The 19,106-nt window shown below is 37.4% G+C and overlaps 1 protein-coding gene across 4 annotated transcripts in view; it reads right to left on the bottom strand.

The window, feature by feature from the left end:
• The window catches only part of prkag2a (protein kinase, AMP-activated, gamma 2 non-catalytic subunit a), a 93,231-nt gene that overhangs the window by 56,363 nt on the left and 17,762 nt on the right, over positions 1 to 19,106 (bottom strand). Inside the window, exon 1 of one of the 4 annotated variants that reach the window (XM_083529959.1) lies at positions 5,991 to 6,591. The exons of the other annotated variants lie outside the window; for them this stretch is intronic. Within the exon in view, the coding sequence (XP_083386085.1) occupies positions 5,991 to 6,090 (100 nt within the window). The 5' untranslated portion in view covers positions 6,091 to 6,591. Of the gene's footprint in view, positions 1 to 5,990; positions 6,592 to 19,106 lie in introns of those variants that run through there. 4 annotated transcript variants of the gene reach the window in all.

A 19,106-nucleotide genomic window follows, 5' to 3' on the forward strand; every position in this document is an offset into this window, starting at 1 on the left:
CAAAACATAATCGATCCTCCTACTTGTTTCACAATAGGTATCATGGTGTTTTCTTTTAAATCTTTTGATCATTTTTGCATCAATGAACAAACAGCTGTCCAAAAGACATCCAACAAGATGCTGATGCCAGAACAAAAAGGAGTATTGAAACATGTCTTCCTTGTACTCTGAGGGATGGTGGAACCGGTCAAGCAGTACTAGAGGATCAGAGGAACCCTAGTTCATTTGGGGGAGCTACGTGGGTACTGGTCGAATTTTGGCTTTGTATGCAAGCATCGGTGTTTTAAAGCTGATGAAGGAAGCAACAGGACGTGTCTATATAAACGTTGAGCTGTGTTTGAGTTGACTTTCTAACCACTCGGTTTTAACTACAGACTGGAGTTGTGTGAGATTTATGCATATATAGTTGAGTTCCCCACAATTCTAAGACATTTTCACCAACCACTTGCAAATCTGTAGAGCTGAAATGTGTGCTTAAGGCTGTAAATATTCTGAAAATAAAAAAAAACCCTGCAAAACATTTTGAGCCCAATATGAATTACAAGCCATATAGCCTTATTGAGTCAAAAAAAGAACTGTCCCCAAAAAAGTCTGACATATTTTTGTGAAGATGTTTTTTGAAAGAGGCAGAATTTGAATAAAATACATTGCTGAGGCTGAGCAGTGACAGACTTACTGTATGTATTAGTACAAACATAGACTTTCTGCTGTGCCTACTCATATATCTATTATTATTATGCTTTTAGCAGCTACAATACCTTTGTCTTCATGAAAAGCTGCATTATATATATATATATATATATATATATATATATATATATATATATATATATATATATATATATATATATATATATATATATATATATATTCCCACAATGCATCATTCTTTCTATTATCATCAGAACATTTTGTTCTGAATAAAAGGTTTTTGCAGGTTACTATGAGGAAGTGGTAGCTGATTAAAATGGCTGAATAACAGTTAGAAGGTGGTGAGTTTGAATCCAAGCTACCACTGCTGGGACCTTAAGTAAGGACCTTCTAGCAAACCTAGAAAATGGTGTCTTCCAAAAGTAATAAATGTAAAGCTTCATATACCAGTATTTAAACAGGAACTCTATAATGTAACAAAATTACCCCTCAAATATGTGAGACTTAATAAAGTAAATGTTTGTGTGGATATCTAAATCATTCTTTTATTCTGTTGAGCATGTAATTAAAGGTGGGAGGCCCACAGCTTAGTGGATAATTTGTTTTAATGTCAGTTTCTTTATATAAATAAACTAGAGGGATGGATAAGTGCTCCGACTGCTAGGAAAAATAAGTAAAAAAATAGAAAACATCTACATAAATGGCAAAGAGAAAAGGAGGCATGTCATGTTGAAAAACATTTCAAGATGATTTATATTCTTAGATTATGGTTTGGGGACTTTCCCTCTTCCATTCAGTCCAGCGTATACAAACATCCACCGAAAACCAAGCAATGCTTATGTTTTAACCTTCGGCATAGACAACCAGACAACCAGTTTGTGCTTCTATTATCTGGTACATAGCATAAAAAACTTACAAGAGGCCCTTAAAGATGCAGTGCCAGAAAGTTCAATTTGAACCCATCTGACCAGAATCCATAATTTTTATTTTGTAGTTCCAATAGCACATAGTCCAGTTATGGCATTTTGTGGGGTGTGTGTTCTGTACTGATAGAACTTTTTTTTTTTTTGCTAAATCGTCTTAACTTTGTTTAGATTTGTAATGCAACTGAAAATGTAAAACCCAATTTATATTTTATAAATATATATATACATACATATATATATATATATATATATATATATATATATATATATATATATATATATATATATATATATATATATATACATAATAAATATTAATATTATTTAACAAACTCAGGTTAAATGATGAATTACATTTCTTATCTCTTCTCTTCATATTTAGCCCCTTATGTATGAATACTATTGGAACTGACAAATTCTCTACAAATGTAACAATTCATATTGTACCTGTTCTCCAGTCCACCACTATTATGATGCCATTGCTATCATTAAAGAAAGTATTTTTTATAGCAGTTTACTGTATGATGCACACCTTAAGCATTTTGACATACTTGTTTATGTTTTGGTGCATTACAAGTGTAAGGGTTATAGCTAGATTCCACAGAAGCTATAATACACAAAACTGTTCAAGAAGTTCAAAACTGAAAGTTGCAGGATCAGTTTTTCTGTGTAAATTAGTCAGGATAAAATGATGCAGAATAGGCTATTAGCATAAAGGTTAATAGAAAGTCTCTGAAGGAGGGTAAAATGAAGGTCAGTTAAAATGATAAGGGAACAACAACAAAAAAGGGACATGCATAATTTCTGATATAAACAGATTATAATTCTGTGTGCCAGATTTGCTGACTCATACGATGACTCATTTGTTTATGGTGATAAACCCAACAAGGGAAGAGAAAGGATGAAGACAGCCAAGTTAGTAAGAAGACAGTATTATATATATATATATATATATATATATATATATATATATATATATATATATATATATATATATATATATATATGCACACACACATACACACACACACACACACACACACACACACACACACACACACACACAGATACACACACAGATATATAATATATGAAACAGAAAACTAAAAACAGAAGCAGTTTACACTGAGGCTTATTGAAAAAAGAAAAAATGCTGCTAAGGCTTTTTATTTTTTAGATATACAAAATAAAACCAATTTTTCAAAAGTGATAAAAAGAAAATAAGCATCTTAGGTTAAAAATTGGTGTATGAATTGGTGAATCAATAGCACTCGTGCTGCAATAGCTGACTTTCTCATAGCACCCTGATAGCAGTTTATAATGATTTAGTGAATGAAAGCAGAGAGGACATAGCTATAAAGAAGACAGTTTGGAATTTAACCTTTTCCTGATGCACTACATGGCCAAATGTTTGTGGACACCTTACTCAAGTTTGTCCACACCAGACTTGGCAAAACTATGTCTTCATGGAACTCGTTTTTTCCACACATCATTTTGGAGCATAACTAACACAGTTATTAGGGTTGCACAAGCCAGTGCACTCTTGGTGCCGGTCCCAAGCCCATATAAATGGGAAGGGTTGCATTAGGAAGGGCTCGGATCGGTCGAGGCCCGAGTTACCATCGACCGCCACAGGTATTGTTAGCTAACAGGGTACCAGTGGAAATTGGGCTACTGTTGGCTGAAGGAGAAGGAGAGGAGGAAGACGTCTACAGATACAGCAGGTAAAGGAGAAGCGGAGGAGAGTGGAGGTGTACCTAGGAATTAAAAATTGGTGATTGGGGCAGACTTTATTGGGCATGGTGAAGGGAACAGAGGTGATGAGATTTTGATGGTGGTAGATTTTGCTAGAAGGATGGAAATAGCAGTAGAAAAATACTTATTTTAGAAGAAGGAGGATCATGAGGTGATGTTTGAGAGTGGAGGAAGCTGCACACAGGTGGACTAAATTTTATGCAGGAGATGCAACCTGAAAGAGTTTGAACAATGTAAGGTGTTGGCAGGGGACAGTGTAGCTAGGCACATCGGATGGTGGTCTGTAGAATGGCGTTGGAGGTGAATAAGTAAAGAAGAGTGAGGACTGAAAAAATAATAAGATGGTGGAAGGAGTTGCATTGTGTGTTTGTGAATTTAGAGAAAGCGTACGACAAGGTGCCATGAGAGGAGTTGTGGTATTGTATGAGGAAGTCAGGTGTATCAAAAAAGTATGTGAGGGTGGTGCAGGACATGTATTAGGATAGTGTGACAGCAGTAAAGTGTGCAGTAGGAACAACAGACTGGTTCATGGTGGAGGTTGGATTGAGGTCGGCTCTAAGCCCTTTCCTGTTTGCAGTGGTGATGTACGGGTTTACGGACGGGGTCAGGCAGGAGTCTCTATGTGAACTATGATGTTTGCAGATGATACTGTGATTTGTAGGGAGAGTAGGGAGCAGGTTGAGCAGAGCCTGGAGAGGTGGAGGTACATGCTGGAGAGAAGAGAAATGAAAGTCAGAAGGAGTAATGTGAATGAGAGGGAGGGCAGTGTAGTGCTGCGGTTGCAGGAAAAAAAGGTGGTGAAAGTGGATGAGTTTAGGTACCTGGGGTCAACGGTGCAAAGTAATGGAGAGATAGAAATGTGAAGAAAAGAGTGTAGACAGGGTGGAGTGTGTGAAGAAGAGTGGCAGGAGGGATTTGTGATAGAAGGGTATATGCAAGAGTGAAAGGGAAAGTTTATAGGACTGTGGTGAGACCTGCGATGTTGTATGGTTTAGAGACAGTGGCATTGTTCTCAATGCCACTGTCTCTAAACCATACAACATCGCAGGTGTTGTATGGGAAGACATGGGAAGGAGCTGGAGGTGGCAGTGCTGAAGATGCTGAGATTTTCATTAGGAGTGACGAGGATGGACAGGATTAGAAACAAGTTTATTAGAGGGACACCACATGTAGGATGTTTTGCGGACAAAGTGAAAAAGGCATGATTGAGCTGGTTGAGCCTGTGCAGAGGCGAAACATGTGGTATATCGGTAGGAGAATGCTAAGGATGGAGCCACCAGGAAGGAGAAAAAGAGGAAGGCCAAGGAGGAGGTTAATGGATGTGGTGAGGGAAGACATGCAGGTAGTTGATTTGAACGAGGCAGATGTAGAGGACAGAGTAGTATGGAGACGGATAATCCGCTGTGGCGACCCCTAATGGGTGCAGCTAATAGAAGAAGAAATAGATAATGATGATGCTGGGACATAACTGATCTAGAATTTTTGATTTACAGTTGACTTAAATTAAGATTACTAGCATGACAATGCCTTGTAAAAAAAAAAAAAGTCCATGCTTCCAATGTATGGTTTGCAAAGACTGGTATAGAAGATCTTAAATAAGGCACAGAGATCTGAGTTCAAATCCACTGAACACCAGGCCACCTCTCCCATCACCAATGCCTTGCCCTCACTAATCCCACAGTCTTGCCACTGAATGAACACAAATCTCTATAGCCAGGCTACAAAATGCAGTGGAAAGCATTACCAGAAGAGTGAAGGTTATTATAACACCAACAGGCAAATTAAATCTAGGTGTGAGGGCCACAGACCTTTGGCCATATAGTGTATATTCTGCATCTAACTTGCCAATGACATTGTAAAATGTTTTATGTTTAACAAACTGAATTTAAAAATGATTATGTGTTCAATAGACATAGTGCTAGGTATGATGATCAGGGAAACAAGCTGCCATTTTCTGTTTGCTGGGGTGCTTTTCTTCTTTGGTTTTATCATAGGGAAATTGAAAGCCATGTTCACCAGATTCATTTGCACAGATTCATACTTGCTTTAACCTACTCTACAGGCTTTTTATGCAGCATTGTGTCAAGAGCATTCTGTTAATAGAATTATAGGCCAACAGTAATTTGTTCCTTAGGAACACTCAATAACTTCACAGAACTCTCTAGAATCCAAGGAAACCTTAGATTTGCAATCTGCCACAATTACGTACCATACAGAATTTGATTCCTTTAGTAAAGGATATGGTTGATATGTTGTTACTAGTGAAGCATACAAACACCAAAAACAAGATTGTGAACAACACAAGCAGGACTAGACATTTTAAAAGCACTTTATACAAGGCACTTATTAGACACCTCTTTCCAAATAAATGCACACATTTTCTTTACTACTCTTACCACAGTCATTATTAGTCTAACTCCTCTTCATAGATATTTGCAATATCTTTAAAAAAATATAAAAAAAATTTCCCCACTTAATCTAGACAATCCAATAACACTGAGCAAACATCTGTTTTTTTTCTGCTCAGTGGGTTTAAAAGTGCGGAGAAAAAAAAAATTACATTGCTCTTAAATACAAATTTTTCAGAGCAATTAAAAAACGTAAATATTGTACATTTGACTTGGCATGGCTACAGAGTTACACAAACTGCAGTCTTACTTGTTCCCAGGAGGCCATGGGGTTCTGACTGGCTTCTCCCAGTCTTGTCCTCATGCTCCTTGCGCTTCTTGCTTCCTCTCAAGCTGCTGAATCTCTTCATGGCTGTCCGAGAAATGCCGAGTGCCTGAGCGAGGCAGAGGTGAGCATACCTGGCCTACTCAGGAGCATGAGCAGTTGAACAGCTCAGAGCAGCCTGACCGTGACGTTCCAATTCACTAACCACATCCCATTCAGAATATACAGCAAGACACCTCACAACCAGCAGCTTCACATAGGCAGCATCAGGATCTGCCTGCCAACTTCTTCACTGATGCTAATAGCAATTATAGGACTCTCTCTTCCAGATGGCAAAGCAAATGAGAATTACAATTGCAACGCACTGTTTCAGGCTTGTGGGCTTGCAGCCAAGATCTAATCCTAGTGGGAGAGAACTTTCTGAGCCCTCTTGAAGAAAAGAACAGCCAGTCAGTATTTCTGGATATTACACTCTTTTCCTCTGGGTGCCTATCTTCCTCTAGTTCACTTTTTTACAATTTGGGATTATTGGCCTCAGAGCTGACCTTCCTTCAGCAGATTGTCAGGTGCAGCTGTGTGTGTGTCTTTAAAATAGCCCAAGTTGCAGAGACACTGTAAAAGGAAACCGACACACACTCAAAGAGCCTTTGTCAGTGATTGGTTACAAGGCAGCTTTCCTCCCACTTTGGAACACTTCATCTAAGTACTGTGTGTGTGTGTGTGTGTGTGTGTGTGTGTGTGTGTGTGTGTGTGTGTGTGTGTGTGTGTGTGTGTGTATTACAGGGGAATAAATGGAAAGGAATATCCAATATTTTATCCAATACCCGTTTAAAAAAAAAAAAAAATTTTAGTTGCATAACTGCATTTATTAAAAACTACAACAGAAACAGTGTGTGTGTGTCATATTACGTTGCATTGATTAAACCGCTTTCCTAGACAGCTTCATGAAGTACTAAACACAAGAGTATGAAATTAAAAGTCGTAATTATGGTATACAAATATCCCTGCAAAACACATATAGAGTTTGGACTGTTATTAAATCATACTTAAATATGTCTATACATTTGGTGGTACATATAATTAAAAAAGCCCCTCAAAATCTATGGACACCACACATTACTTCTTGGCAACTAAAACATGCACCAACTAGAAACCAGGCCACACACAGCTTTTAGTTTTTTCAGCAATCTTGTAGTCAGTAATTTTCAAATATTTTAATGTGTTTTCATGTAGGACAAAAAAACTAAAACAATGTTTTGCACAGCTTAATGATACCAAAGGCATCCTGGAAGGCCATTACTGTTTGCTGCAATTCAATTTTTATAATTATTTATAATTTTTATTATAACAACTATCTGCTCCTATTATTGCTGAATGATCATAAAGTCAGTGTATAGCTACTTATAGCTACAACCTAGCAAATTCAAGCTACGGGAAGGCTTGTGAATGGCATTAACTTTTTAGATGGTTGCTGCATTATTTATGTGTTGTATTATTCATGTGCAGTGCCTCAGTAGCTGTTTTCTTCAATGGAGGAATGCCTGCATGTTTAAAACAAATGCAGAAATATGAGGACAAGTCAAAAACAAACCGTATTTATTATTGTTTTGTGCAAGTATGTGCATATGTATGTGCATCTTTTTTTTTTTTTTTTTTTTTTTTTTTTTTTTACATTTGCTCAATTTCATTCACCTTATTGCTAAATTTGGGAAGCCTTTACAGCATTAGGCTGCAAGTCCAAGATTGTCTTATTTGGAACTTTCTAAAAGACAGGGTCAAAAGAGGCAGAAGTGCCCAGCAAACATGTTCAGGAAGGCAATGATTAAGAAAAATGCCAGCATGATGTAAACTTTCTGGTGCAGAGAGACTGGAGTACCAGTAACGTGGGTTTGGAAATGGAGAGCCCAATAGAACAGAAATAGTAATACATGTAGGGCATTAAGCACAGAGCTAGAAAGAGAGGATATGGTCAATTTTAAATCCTTAACCTGCAAGGTTACTCTTAAGCTTTTTGTTTCTTAAAACACATAAGAATAACCAAATTTTATCCTGTTCTGAGAAATGAATATGCCTTTTTTCAAATTTGGTGGTGACAAAACAATTACACATACTCCTTTGCTCTTAAAGCCAAGATATTATAATTTAGAAGTAGTCTATACCCCATTTAACTGGGTTAGGGACCTTGCTTAAGGGCCCAAAGCAGTGTCTTGGTGGTATGTTATTTTATATGCTTCTAAATTGTATCCTTCTGATCAGAAGTCTAATGCTACCACAAAAAAAGTCCACTTCAAGAGTCTGAAGTTAACACTGCTATAATGATATTTGTTTGATCCCCTGGAATTGGGCTTCTGTAATGACTCTACATCACCCCACTACCAGCACTACACAATACACACTAGTTTCCCTGAATTATAACATTTGTTGCTAATTTCCAGATAATCAAGGACTCTTTTAAACACATATTCCAGTAAACATGGAAACTTTTGTACTTTTCATGTTGCACTTGGCTATGTTTTTCCACAGCCAAACCTGTGTATATCAAATAATTTACACAGGCATATAAAGCAAATGTTACAAACTAGACCTAGCCCTAAGACTAAACTACCATTGGAAAGTGAAGCATAAAGCAATTGCATCAAGTCAGTATGTATTTTATTAATTGTGATTCATTGTCCAAGTTCATCGCTAGGTCTGAACACATGCAATATCGTAACAGCAGGATAAACCAAATTAAGATACAAAGAGGCAAGGTTCACAACTAGAGCATATTATAAATGACAAACAACAGGGTAGGCAGCGAACATGTGAACGATTTGTACTCATTAACACAAAAGCATTAAAAGAAAAGGGAAGAAATAACCAAAGTAACCTAGGTGAGACACAGTACAGGTGAATACATTAGGGTAACAACCAATACATTACATGAATACAGTAGTTTTCACAATCAAAACCAATTTGACATGCATTTTGTTTCTTGCTGTAGTGTTAGGTAGGTTTTGGCATAACTGGTAAATACAGTACAGTTGACTTCAGGAAGGTAAATAAAATTGAAACTAATCCCTTTGGCTAATTTATTTTGACCAATATTAATAACTTTCAACCCCCCTGAAAAGCTAGTTTTTAAAGGCAGCTATTAAATATAGATAATGGCCTCGCACCATGAACTTAATTCAAAACTATCCAACAATTGCAGAGACTCCCACTGCACCAGAAAGATAGACTCTTGTATAAGCAGTTTTGGTACTGGCATGGTCTAATTACCCCTGCTTTTTCCCTTATTGTTAAATATTTACCAAAGTCAGGCCCTAGAATGCCGATGCTCCAGTTCACCTGTTTCTTATGAGTTCAAAGCCTGTTCCTGTGCTTCATTTTGTTTGTCTCTATTTCCAGCACCAAGCACAACTTTCATTTGGGAGGGAGATATGCCAAGAACAAGGAAATCTAAGAGCTGCATTGTTCCATACTGAAGGTCACTTTGTCCTGCTGGGCCGTGGCCAGATACAGTCTGTTGTCCCACCTTTCATTAAGTGTTATTAATGCTTCAAAGAGTGCTCTGGACAAAATGAACTTTATTAATAGAGGTAAAAAAAAAAACAAAGGATATGCAACATGATGTATACATGAAACAAGCAGAGGCAAGGCTTATTATTATTATCTAAAACACAGCTTGTGAATATGATTTATACACACAGCACTTTTTTTAAGGTTACAAATGTATACCATTCCTGGGTATGGCCTCTCTTTGCACTCAAAACTGCCTGAATTGTTTAAGTCAAGTCAAGTTTATTTCTATAGCGCTTTTTACAACAGACATCGTCTCAAAACAGCTTTACAGAAATCAACAGTCAAGGTGAATAGTGTGCATTTATCCCTGTGGCAAGGAAAAACTTCCTTAGATAGATGAGGAAGAAACCTTGAGAGAAACCAGACTCAAAAGGGGAACCCATCCTCATTTGGGAGACATCAAAAGTTTGATCATAAATCTTTCAACAATACAGAACACTCAACAATACAGAACATGAGTTCATGGAACTCTTTAGTTGTCAAAGTTGACATGATTGCATCATGCAATTCCTGTCACATCCCAAAGGCATTCCAATAGATTCAGATCTTGTGAGTTGGGAAAGACCTTTGAAGAACACTGAAGTCATTGCCATGTTCACATACCAAGTTTACTTTGTGACCATGCTAGAAATTTCTATTAGAATGAAATTCTGTCCATTAAGGGATGAACATGGTCAGCAACAATACTCAAATAGGATGTGGCATGTAAGTAATGATTGATTGGTACTAACAAGCCTCAAGTGTGCAAAGAAAACATTCCTTATACCATTACACCAGCTCCAGCTAGTGCTGACATTCATGCCCCAGTTGAAATCAACATCATATATTCCCCCATTATGATGGTTGATGTGCAAGTTATTGGCAGCTGCTGTCATCTCGGGGAGCTTTTGGCTTGTAATTTGGTAGACTGTATTTTGTGACAGGGGGAGTGGAGGGCCGCCTTCCCGTGGGCTCACCACCTGCAGGAGGGACCGTAAGGGACGGTGCTGTGAGGATTGGGCAGCAGTCGAAGGCGTGGGCCTGCTTAGACTCGAATTACGGATAAGCGGGAGAAAATGATTGGTTGATTGATGATTATTTTGTGACAATGGCTAATGTTAAAAGCGTTATTCAAATAAATTTTTATTTAATTGCTGGCCAATATACACGATTTTATACAGTGCACTGCTGACAATGATAATAGCATGAAAGTGTAGATGTACAGATGTTAATGAGTTTAAATATTAATAAAAAGATTATTCATATCCATATTTAAATATGTATTAATATTTAAAAAAGTGTAAATTTTCACAATGAGATGCACTTAACCTTTTTTTTTTTTTTTTTTTTTTTGCAGTTTACCCACACAGGACTTCTTTTTAAGATTAGGGGGGAATATCAGAACTGATAGTGGGTGAGTGGTCATGTTTGTTGCCCACTGGATAAAACATACAACCATGCATTTTACATATATGTTCGGTGATGAAAATCATATTTGACACATTTTATGCTGTAAAAAAATGCGTTATTTTGACTGTTGAGCATGCACTGAAACATAGTTCACCTCAGAAATCGCAAATAAAGCCTGCATGAGAACACAAACACAAAGATAAGATGTGCATTTTTTATGAGTTACATTTGTCAAACACGCCTGTCCTTAGTGTCTCTGTTGATGTCTATGGACACAGCATTCCCTGATAAGGTCTAGCCTAGTGCAAGAATGCATGGCATGATGTTAGGCTAATACTGTCTTTTTCTTAGATATAAAAGTTATGCTAAGCAGATGCTGCATCAAATAAGCTGCCTCAAAACAGAAGCCCAAAGTAAGCGTTACAGTCTTTGTACTGATCATAGCTTAACCTGGTAAATGAGAGTTAGTTCAGATTTTTTTCCTCCTCAGAATCAAATAGAATCTGATGTCTTATCATTCTCAGGAACCTACGTGCCATTTGGGTGGGTCTTAAAAAATGTCCAAACATGCACTTCCCAGGGGAGCTGTGTGTGTGTGAGGTCTTTGAGAGGTTTTCCATATTTTAGCAGGGGCAGATGAGTGGTGAGTGGCCTTATCTTTTTCTCTATGTGAAGTGGAACACACACCAGAAGGGCTAATATTAGCTAAAGGCCATCTGCCTCATACTTATGTTAGTTAGACTGGCTTATGTAACTTTGGCACTGAATTAGTTCAAACACTCTTCATAAATTCAGAACACAAAACCTCCAGAAATTATGCTATTACAAATTCATACACTGTATGTACATACTTATACAAAACATTTATAAATGGAAAGAAGCACAGACATTAGTTTTTTCCGAACGTGGGCATGTGAAAGGAACATATGACAAAGGGTAAGTCTGGCCTGAGTGTTGAGTGTGACAGTCATGCTACAGAGACAGACCCTTGGTTCTGAAAGTAACTGCATGACTGCTAACGTTTTCCAATCAGCTGTTTATTTAGCTATTGCTGGGTAACCAGGACTGTAAGTGGAAAGGCTCACAAGCTTCTAGAGATCAGACATTGTCAAAAGTTACAGGTAATAAATCCATTTACCTTCTTTCTCTTACATAGGCATGTGCGCTGAAAACCACACACACACACACACACACACACACACACACACACACACACACACACACACACACACACACACACACACACACACACACACACACACACACACACACACACTCATGGGTTACTGTGTGTAAGTTGTACTGCTGTAACATAAAAATTCTATCATGCCCACACACTCCTGTCTATCTGACTGACACACACACACACACACACACACACACACACACACACACACACACACACACACACTGCAGCAGATGAACTGAGAAGGTTACTAAAAAAATACCCATGAAAGAAAACTGAGCAGTGTATAATACTATTATGGAAACAGTGGGGAAAAGGAAGGCAATAAAACAAAAATGTCACTTTAATGCTTTCGTCTTTTTCAAAAAATGTCTCAATGATTTCATCATAATAAAAGCACAAAAAAATGTGTTAAGAAAAAAACTTCAAAAATTTTTTCTGTCATTTCCTTCATCTGTCAGGTGAAAATGAATTCCTGAATAAAAATGAATTCTATGTTTAATCTAAGTTTATTGTAACTGTAATAAAATGAATGGAAATCGAGTATAGGCAGGATGAACTATTTTTTTAACTACATTTTTTCTTTTCTTTCTAAAACTGGATTAGAAACCAAATTACCAGCTAAACCTTACCACAAAATTCAACCACCTCATCCAATAATCCCTTTTCATATTCAAGTCTAAATAATGATTTTGTGTGATTTGTTGTTTCTATGGTCATTTATGTAACAGATTTGCTTTAAGACCTCCTTCTGTGTCTTAAATGTCGCGTGTCTTTTGAAGTTTTGTGTACTTTATTTCCCTCTAGTGGCCTAAAAATTAAAACGTTATATTTACCACCAAATATTTGATTTGGCAAAGGTATTATTCCAGATGCCCTTTCTGACACTAGGCCTCACAGTAGCTGGGATGGTTTCCTGCCCAGTACTTGAACCCAGGCCATGGAGGTGAGAGTACAGGGTATATTAGCTTATAGACTACCAGGAAACTTGTAAATGCATAAGCTCTGTCTCTTACAGCTACAATTATTTGAAAATAAAGTGCAGATCAAATCACCTTTATAAACTATTTACTTCAATTATGGCTACGCATGATATTTTTGAAAAAACAAAAACAACGTTTTGGATGGTAATAGGAAACTTCTCACACAGATTCTGGCCACTTGGTGGCCCTGTGGGCTTGATTAACCCAAGAACATGCAAACAAGTACTTTCCCCTTTTTTGATTTCTTTGTCCTTTTAAGAAATAAAAAATAATAATAATAAATAAATAAATAAATAAATAAATAAATAAAAGAAAAAAAGGATGAAATGAACAAAAAAGCAGGGAAGTAAAAAATAGTGTGTGTGTGTGTATATATATATATATATATATATATATATATATATATATATATATATATATATATATATATATATATATATATAAATAAAAGGAAACAGGAAAGGGCAAATAAGCTTATTCCTAGGATTTTTAGGCCCACAGAGGATATGAGGAAAAAACAGGAAACACCGATGGCAAACATGTTTATTAATGAAACGTCTTCTGCTCACTGACGCGTCACTAAGTTACTTTGGCTTATTTATGACACGTTTCAACAGAAATAACTAATATAGACATACCCAGCACAGTGATTACACAGTGAATGGTCACTGAATAAAAAAAGAATTTAAAAACATTATTGTTTTTCACACATTCGAATATTTAATATGACTTTTCAAACATAGTTTTCCTTAACCTTAATCTAGTATCTTCTCTAGTATCTCATCTCTTCTGGATTCATCTAAATGAATTTAAAAGATTGGCACATCCTTATGATAGTGAGCTACATTGATCCATTGCTGGATCACAGGGTTAAAGATCTAAATCACTCCTTTAACTGTAAAATACATTTTACAGACCTCTCTGTACTGTTTCATGAACATGATCTAACTAAAAATATTAGACGTATCATGTAGGTGTGTACATCATTTTTTGTAAACTCTGGCTATTTGTTGGTGCCTTTGTATTTGTATTGCTGAAAGTTTTACCTACATATTTTGCTGCAAGTTAACATGATTAATATGCCCACCTGCTTTTTAGCTATTGAGGCTCGAGTTAAATCTATTCAAGCTCCAAGAATAATAAATATAAATTAAATAAACAATATAAAAAAGTATGGGTTGCTTTTTTCCACCACTGGAAAAAACCATCAACAAAATAGATTTATTTTTTTTTTTATCCATGCTTCAGACTGGGGTTAAAAAATGATGAAAACGCACTGAAGAGTCTGCTCTTCCCTAATCGCTTCAACTGAGGCATGTGTTCAGGCGACACTCCAACTAATCTCATCTCATTACAACCATGTGTTGTCTGTGCCAGCTCAAGTACACACTGTCAATAATGCAAAAAAGGAAACTCTGGGATTTATGTCAGATAGGGAATGCAAAATGCAAAGCATTTGTATTCGTGCACTCAGACCTTACTGTAGCTCACTTCTTTGGACCTGTGCAAGCTTTGGACATTCAAATCAGAGAATGACATAGCATCAGTGCTTTCACAACGCCTGAGCAGCAATTACTCGATCCCACATGGCTGAATCTATCCTGCAAGGCATGGTCACAAAGAAAGCACTTCTCAGCTCTCTTGCACCTCCTTGTGATGTAAGACACAGACGATGACACAGCATAAAAATGTATTTATGTGCAATTTCAGACCTTAGAAACAACAAGTGTGGCCCAAATAGTTAGACCTTAAAATGCAAATATTTTCAATACAGGGATAATACATAATAATTATATGGCTTCTGCATGACTGTTCAAAAGTAGGTTAGCAGCTTTTTGAGCTTGTCAAGGACATTTTCAGGTGACTGCATAGCACCTACAACAGGGGTCGCCAACTGGCAGACTCCAGTCCGAATCTGGACCACAAAATGCACCCGGCCGGACCGTAAAGCCTTTTCACATAATCAAATTAATATATGCCAAATGCTATTTTCTAATAAATCCAAATTTGTATCAGGCACATCAAGGTGGGCTCAGTAGAGCTGTTTGGGTCCTACGGCGCCACGGGTCGCTACACAGTTACTATGCTCACTGTTCGATCAGACATGCAGTTGAGCGTGCAGTGAAGACAGCAGAGAGAAATGTGCAAAAGATGAAACTTTCAGTGAGTGAAAAACAATAGCATTCTCAAACATAAGGAAAGTTGGTGTTTGTGTTTCTGAATGATATTGCTGCTGATATTTTTTATTGTATCATTGTTGCTGGAACCAGAAGGGCTGGTCTGAGTAAACTGCTGATCTCCTGGTATTACCCCCTGTATGAAAAGTTGTCTGCTGCTGTAGCCAGGGTTACAAAATTCCAGAAATGTTTAAGATCTTTACATCAGAATTAACGGGAATTAATAGCAATAAACTAGGAATTAAGAACGTTGCAGATTAGCCAAAAACGGGGAACGTAAATGTAATCTTGCCCATAGCATATATAGTAAAAGTCTCAGAATCTACACAACAAGAATAAAGATCAATCTACAGTTATTCCATCAGCTAGTGCTTGGATGATGGTAGTAGAGTAACACACTACCCTAAACCTCTTATCCGTGTTCGGTTGGGTCGAGATGTGTTGAGGGCCATATCACAAGATTTAGATCATTTTCATACTCATCAGTGAGCCGTCATAATTCATGGAATCAGTCATTATCGTGAAAGAGACCACTCCCATAAAAGATAAGCGTGTTTCAGCACTGGGTAAGGATGATCAGTCAGATTAGTCAGAATAAATGTATTGATCTGCAGTGATTGCTTCCTTTAAGTGGAGCCAAATCATGTCAGCAAAATATAAAAAGCTCACAGCAGCAGGCTCTGGTAAAATGCCCAAAGCAGAAGTGTTTTTTCCTGTTGCTACTTGTGTGTAGTTCTACTGGTAATTTTGCTCCATCTTACATTTCCTGTTCTAAACAGAGTAATTAATTAATGAGCGGGGCAAGTAATATGTAATGCAAGAAACACAATATCTGTTCTACTGCCACTTGAAATCTTCTAAAATGTATTTTTTAAGATAATTGGCTTAAGCCTGCCGCCTCTAGTCTCCAAAAAAAAAAAAAAAAGGACTGGCAAAACGACTCAGCTTTCCTAATCTTGTTTTTTTTCCTCCGGAGACTGGAGACAGCCTGTCCTGTTTTGTTCTTCCTTAGGAAGAATTAATAGCTTTGGGTTCGCTGTAAGCAGAGTGTATGCCCCCTAAAAGGCTGGGAATGATCCAGCTGGGTTGAGCAATGCCATAAGGGTGTGTGTGGATGTTTGTTTCCTATCCAGGGAAGGCAGCATGTGGGGAGGTTGTTATTCGCCCACACACAAACACCTTCATCCACCACACAGCTACTTGATGAGCTGAGACATCCTGAGTACCCTCACAGAATTGATTCAGTATTAGAAAGCTGATCGGCTGATGATTTTACACAGATGTGCATGAGCTACGTTTTATGCTGCATATTTTATAACGCACATGCGATATTTATGTGGAGCCAAACATCTATTAATTTCCAAATTCTCTCAGGTCCTGTTTATCCCAAATATCTCACAAACAGCTATAGCAAAAAGAAAAAAAACAGGTATGAGTGCATTTTAGAGAGCAAGTGTGTACCCTAATGTGCCAATTACTGCAACATAATGAAACTAATGAAACAATTACCAGGGGCATCATGAGCTGAAAGGCAGACTTTTTAAGGGGTAATTCAAGTGAGCTGGACTTAATGCAAAACCATGTTTGAGCCACACTATTAAAACTACAACCCTGCAGTTCAGCTCCAACCTCTACATTCAGTATAGTTTTATCTAATTATAACTGCACACAATAGTGAATCCTAGACTGACTAACTAACTAACACACACACACACACACACACACACACACACACACACACACACACACACACACACACACACACACACACACACACACACACACACACACACACACGGTATCTCACAAAAGTGAGTACACCACTCACTTTTCAGCAAAAATTTTGTTATATCTTCTCAAGGGACAATACCACATAAATTAAACTTGGATATATTTAGGAGTAGTCAATGTGCAGCTTGTAAAGCAGTATAGATTTTCTGTCCTGTCAACATACAGCCATTATTGTCTAAATAACTGCCAACAAAAGTGAGTACACCCCAAGTCAGCATGTCAAAACTGTGTCCAAAGTATGAATATTTTGTGTGAGCATCATTGTTATTCAGTACTGCCTTAATCCTCCTGGGTACAGAATTCACCAGAGCTGCAGAGGTTGTTGCTGGGATCCTCTTCCACTCCTCCATGTTCGACACATGGGTAACCTTCTCTTGAGGATGCCCCAGAGGGTTCAATTCTGGAGACATACTTGGCCACTCAATCATCTTTAACTTCAGCTTCCTCAGCAGGACAGTTGTCATCTTGGCAGTGTGTTTGGGGTTGTTATGTTGGAAAACTGCTGTTCAGCTCGGTTTCTGAAAAGAGGGCATCATGTTCTGCTTCAGAATGTCACACTACATGTTGGAATCCAGGTTTCCTCCAAGGAACAGCACCTTCCCAGTACCATAAACACTCATGCTGCCCCAGACCATGATGCCACCACCACCACCATGCTTGACTGTAGGCAAGACAAAAATTCTTGGTACTCCTCACCAGGGCATCATCACGCATGCTGAACACCATCTGAACCAAACAAGTTTATCTTAGTCTTGTTAGACCACAGGACATGTTTACAGTAATTCATGCTCTTGGACAGGTTGTCTTCAGCGAGCTGTTTGCAGGCTTTCTTGTAAGCCAGCTTCAGAAAAGGTTTACTTCTGGGTTGACAGTCATGCAGACAGACTTGTTGCAGTGTGCAGCGTATGGTCTGAGTACTGAAAAGCAGACCTTCAGCTTCAGTCACCTCTAAAGTAATGCTGGCAGCACTCATGCGTCTGTTTTTTTAAAGTAGCTTCTGCACCTGACGCACAGCACGAGAACTCAGACTTCTGGAGGAAAACCTCTCTATGACCCTGGCAACTGTACTGTAACTCAGTTTTAGGGTCTTACTGATCTTCTTATAGCGTAGGCCATCTTTGTGGAAAGCAACAATTCTAATTGTCAAATCCTCAGAGATTTCTTTGGAATGAGGTGCCATGTTGAACATCCAGTGGTCAGTATGAGAGAATTGTACTCAAAGCACCAAATTTTAACTGCTCTAATACAAGATACAATTAATACAAGATTCCCAATTGATAGACTCAATGGTTGATTGGTGTCATTACGAGAGCGGCCTCTAGAGGTGAATCACTGATGCCACGTCCGTTTGTTTTAAGATGGTGCATAAAAAACACTATTATATTTATTATTTATAATTTATTGATTATATAATTATATTTATGAATAAAATGAATACATTCATATTTAAGTCATTTAGCACATTTTCATTAATCAGTACTTTTTTATTATAATTTTTTTGTAATAAAGTATATGTATTATTTTTTACATGAAGTGTTTGTTTTTTTTTCATTCAGTATCCATTTGAAAAACTATCGGTTGATTAATCGCTTATCAGCGAGTACGATCCAACCTAGCTATCGGTAAAATTCACGGTCATCGGTTGACCTCTATTATGTAGTACACAGTACATGTGACAAGAACGTCTATGTTTTCCTGAAAAGAACAGAAAACCTGTTTACTCAAAATTCAGCTATATTTTCAGCTTATATGCCTTATAAGTGAAAATGGTAGGATTCTGCTCCAGTCTCAGAACAGTATCTGAGCATATTGCATTGTAACTGGACAAATGCACACTTTACCAGTTTAACAGTGAAACAACTGCTGAGGGAACACTCCAACCTCTGACAATACCTCAATTATCACCTTTTCTAAGTATAGGCCACTTCACTCAGATGATCATGGTGTCCAAAATATGCTTTAATTTCCGAAATGCTTGCAACAAAGGAGTTGTCATGTAGACTAAACAAAT

Source organism: Silurus aristotelis (assembly GCF_946808225.1).
Source record: "Silurus aristotelis genome assembly, chromosome: 25".
Taxonomy (NCBI): domain Eukaryota; kingdom Metazoa; phylum Chordata; class Actinopteri; order Siluriformes; family Siluridae; genus Silurus; species Silurus aristotelis.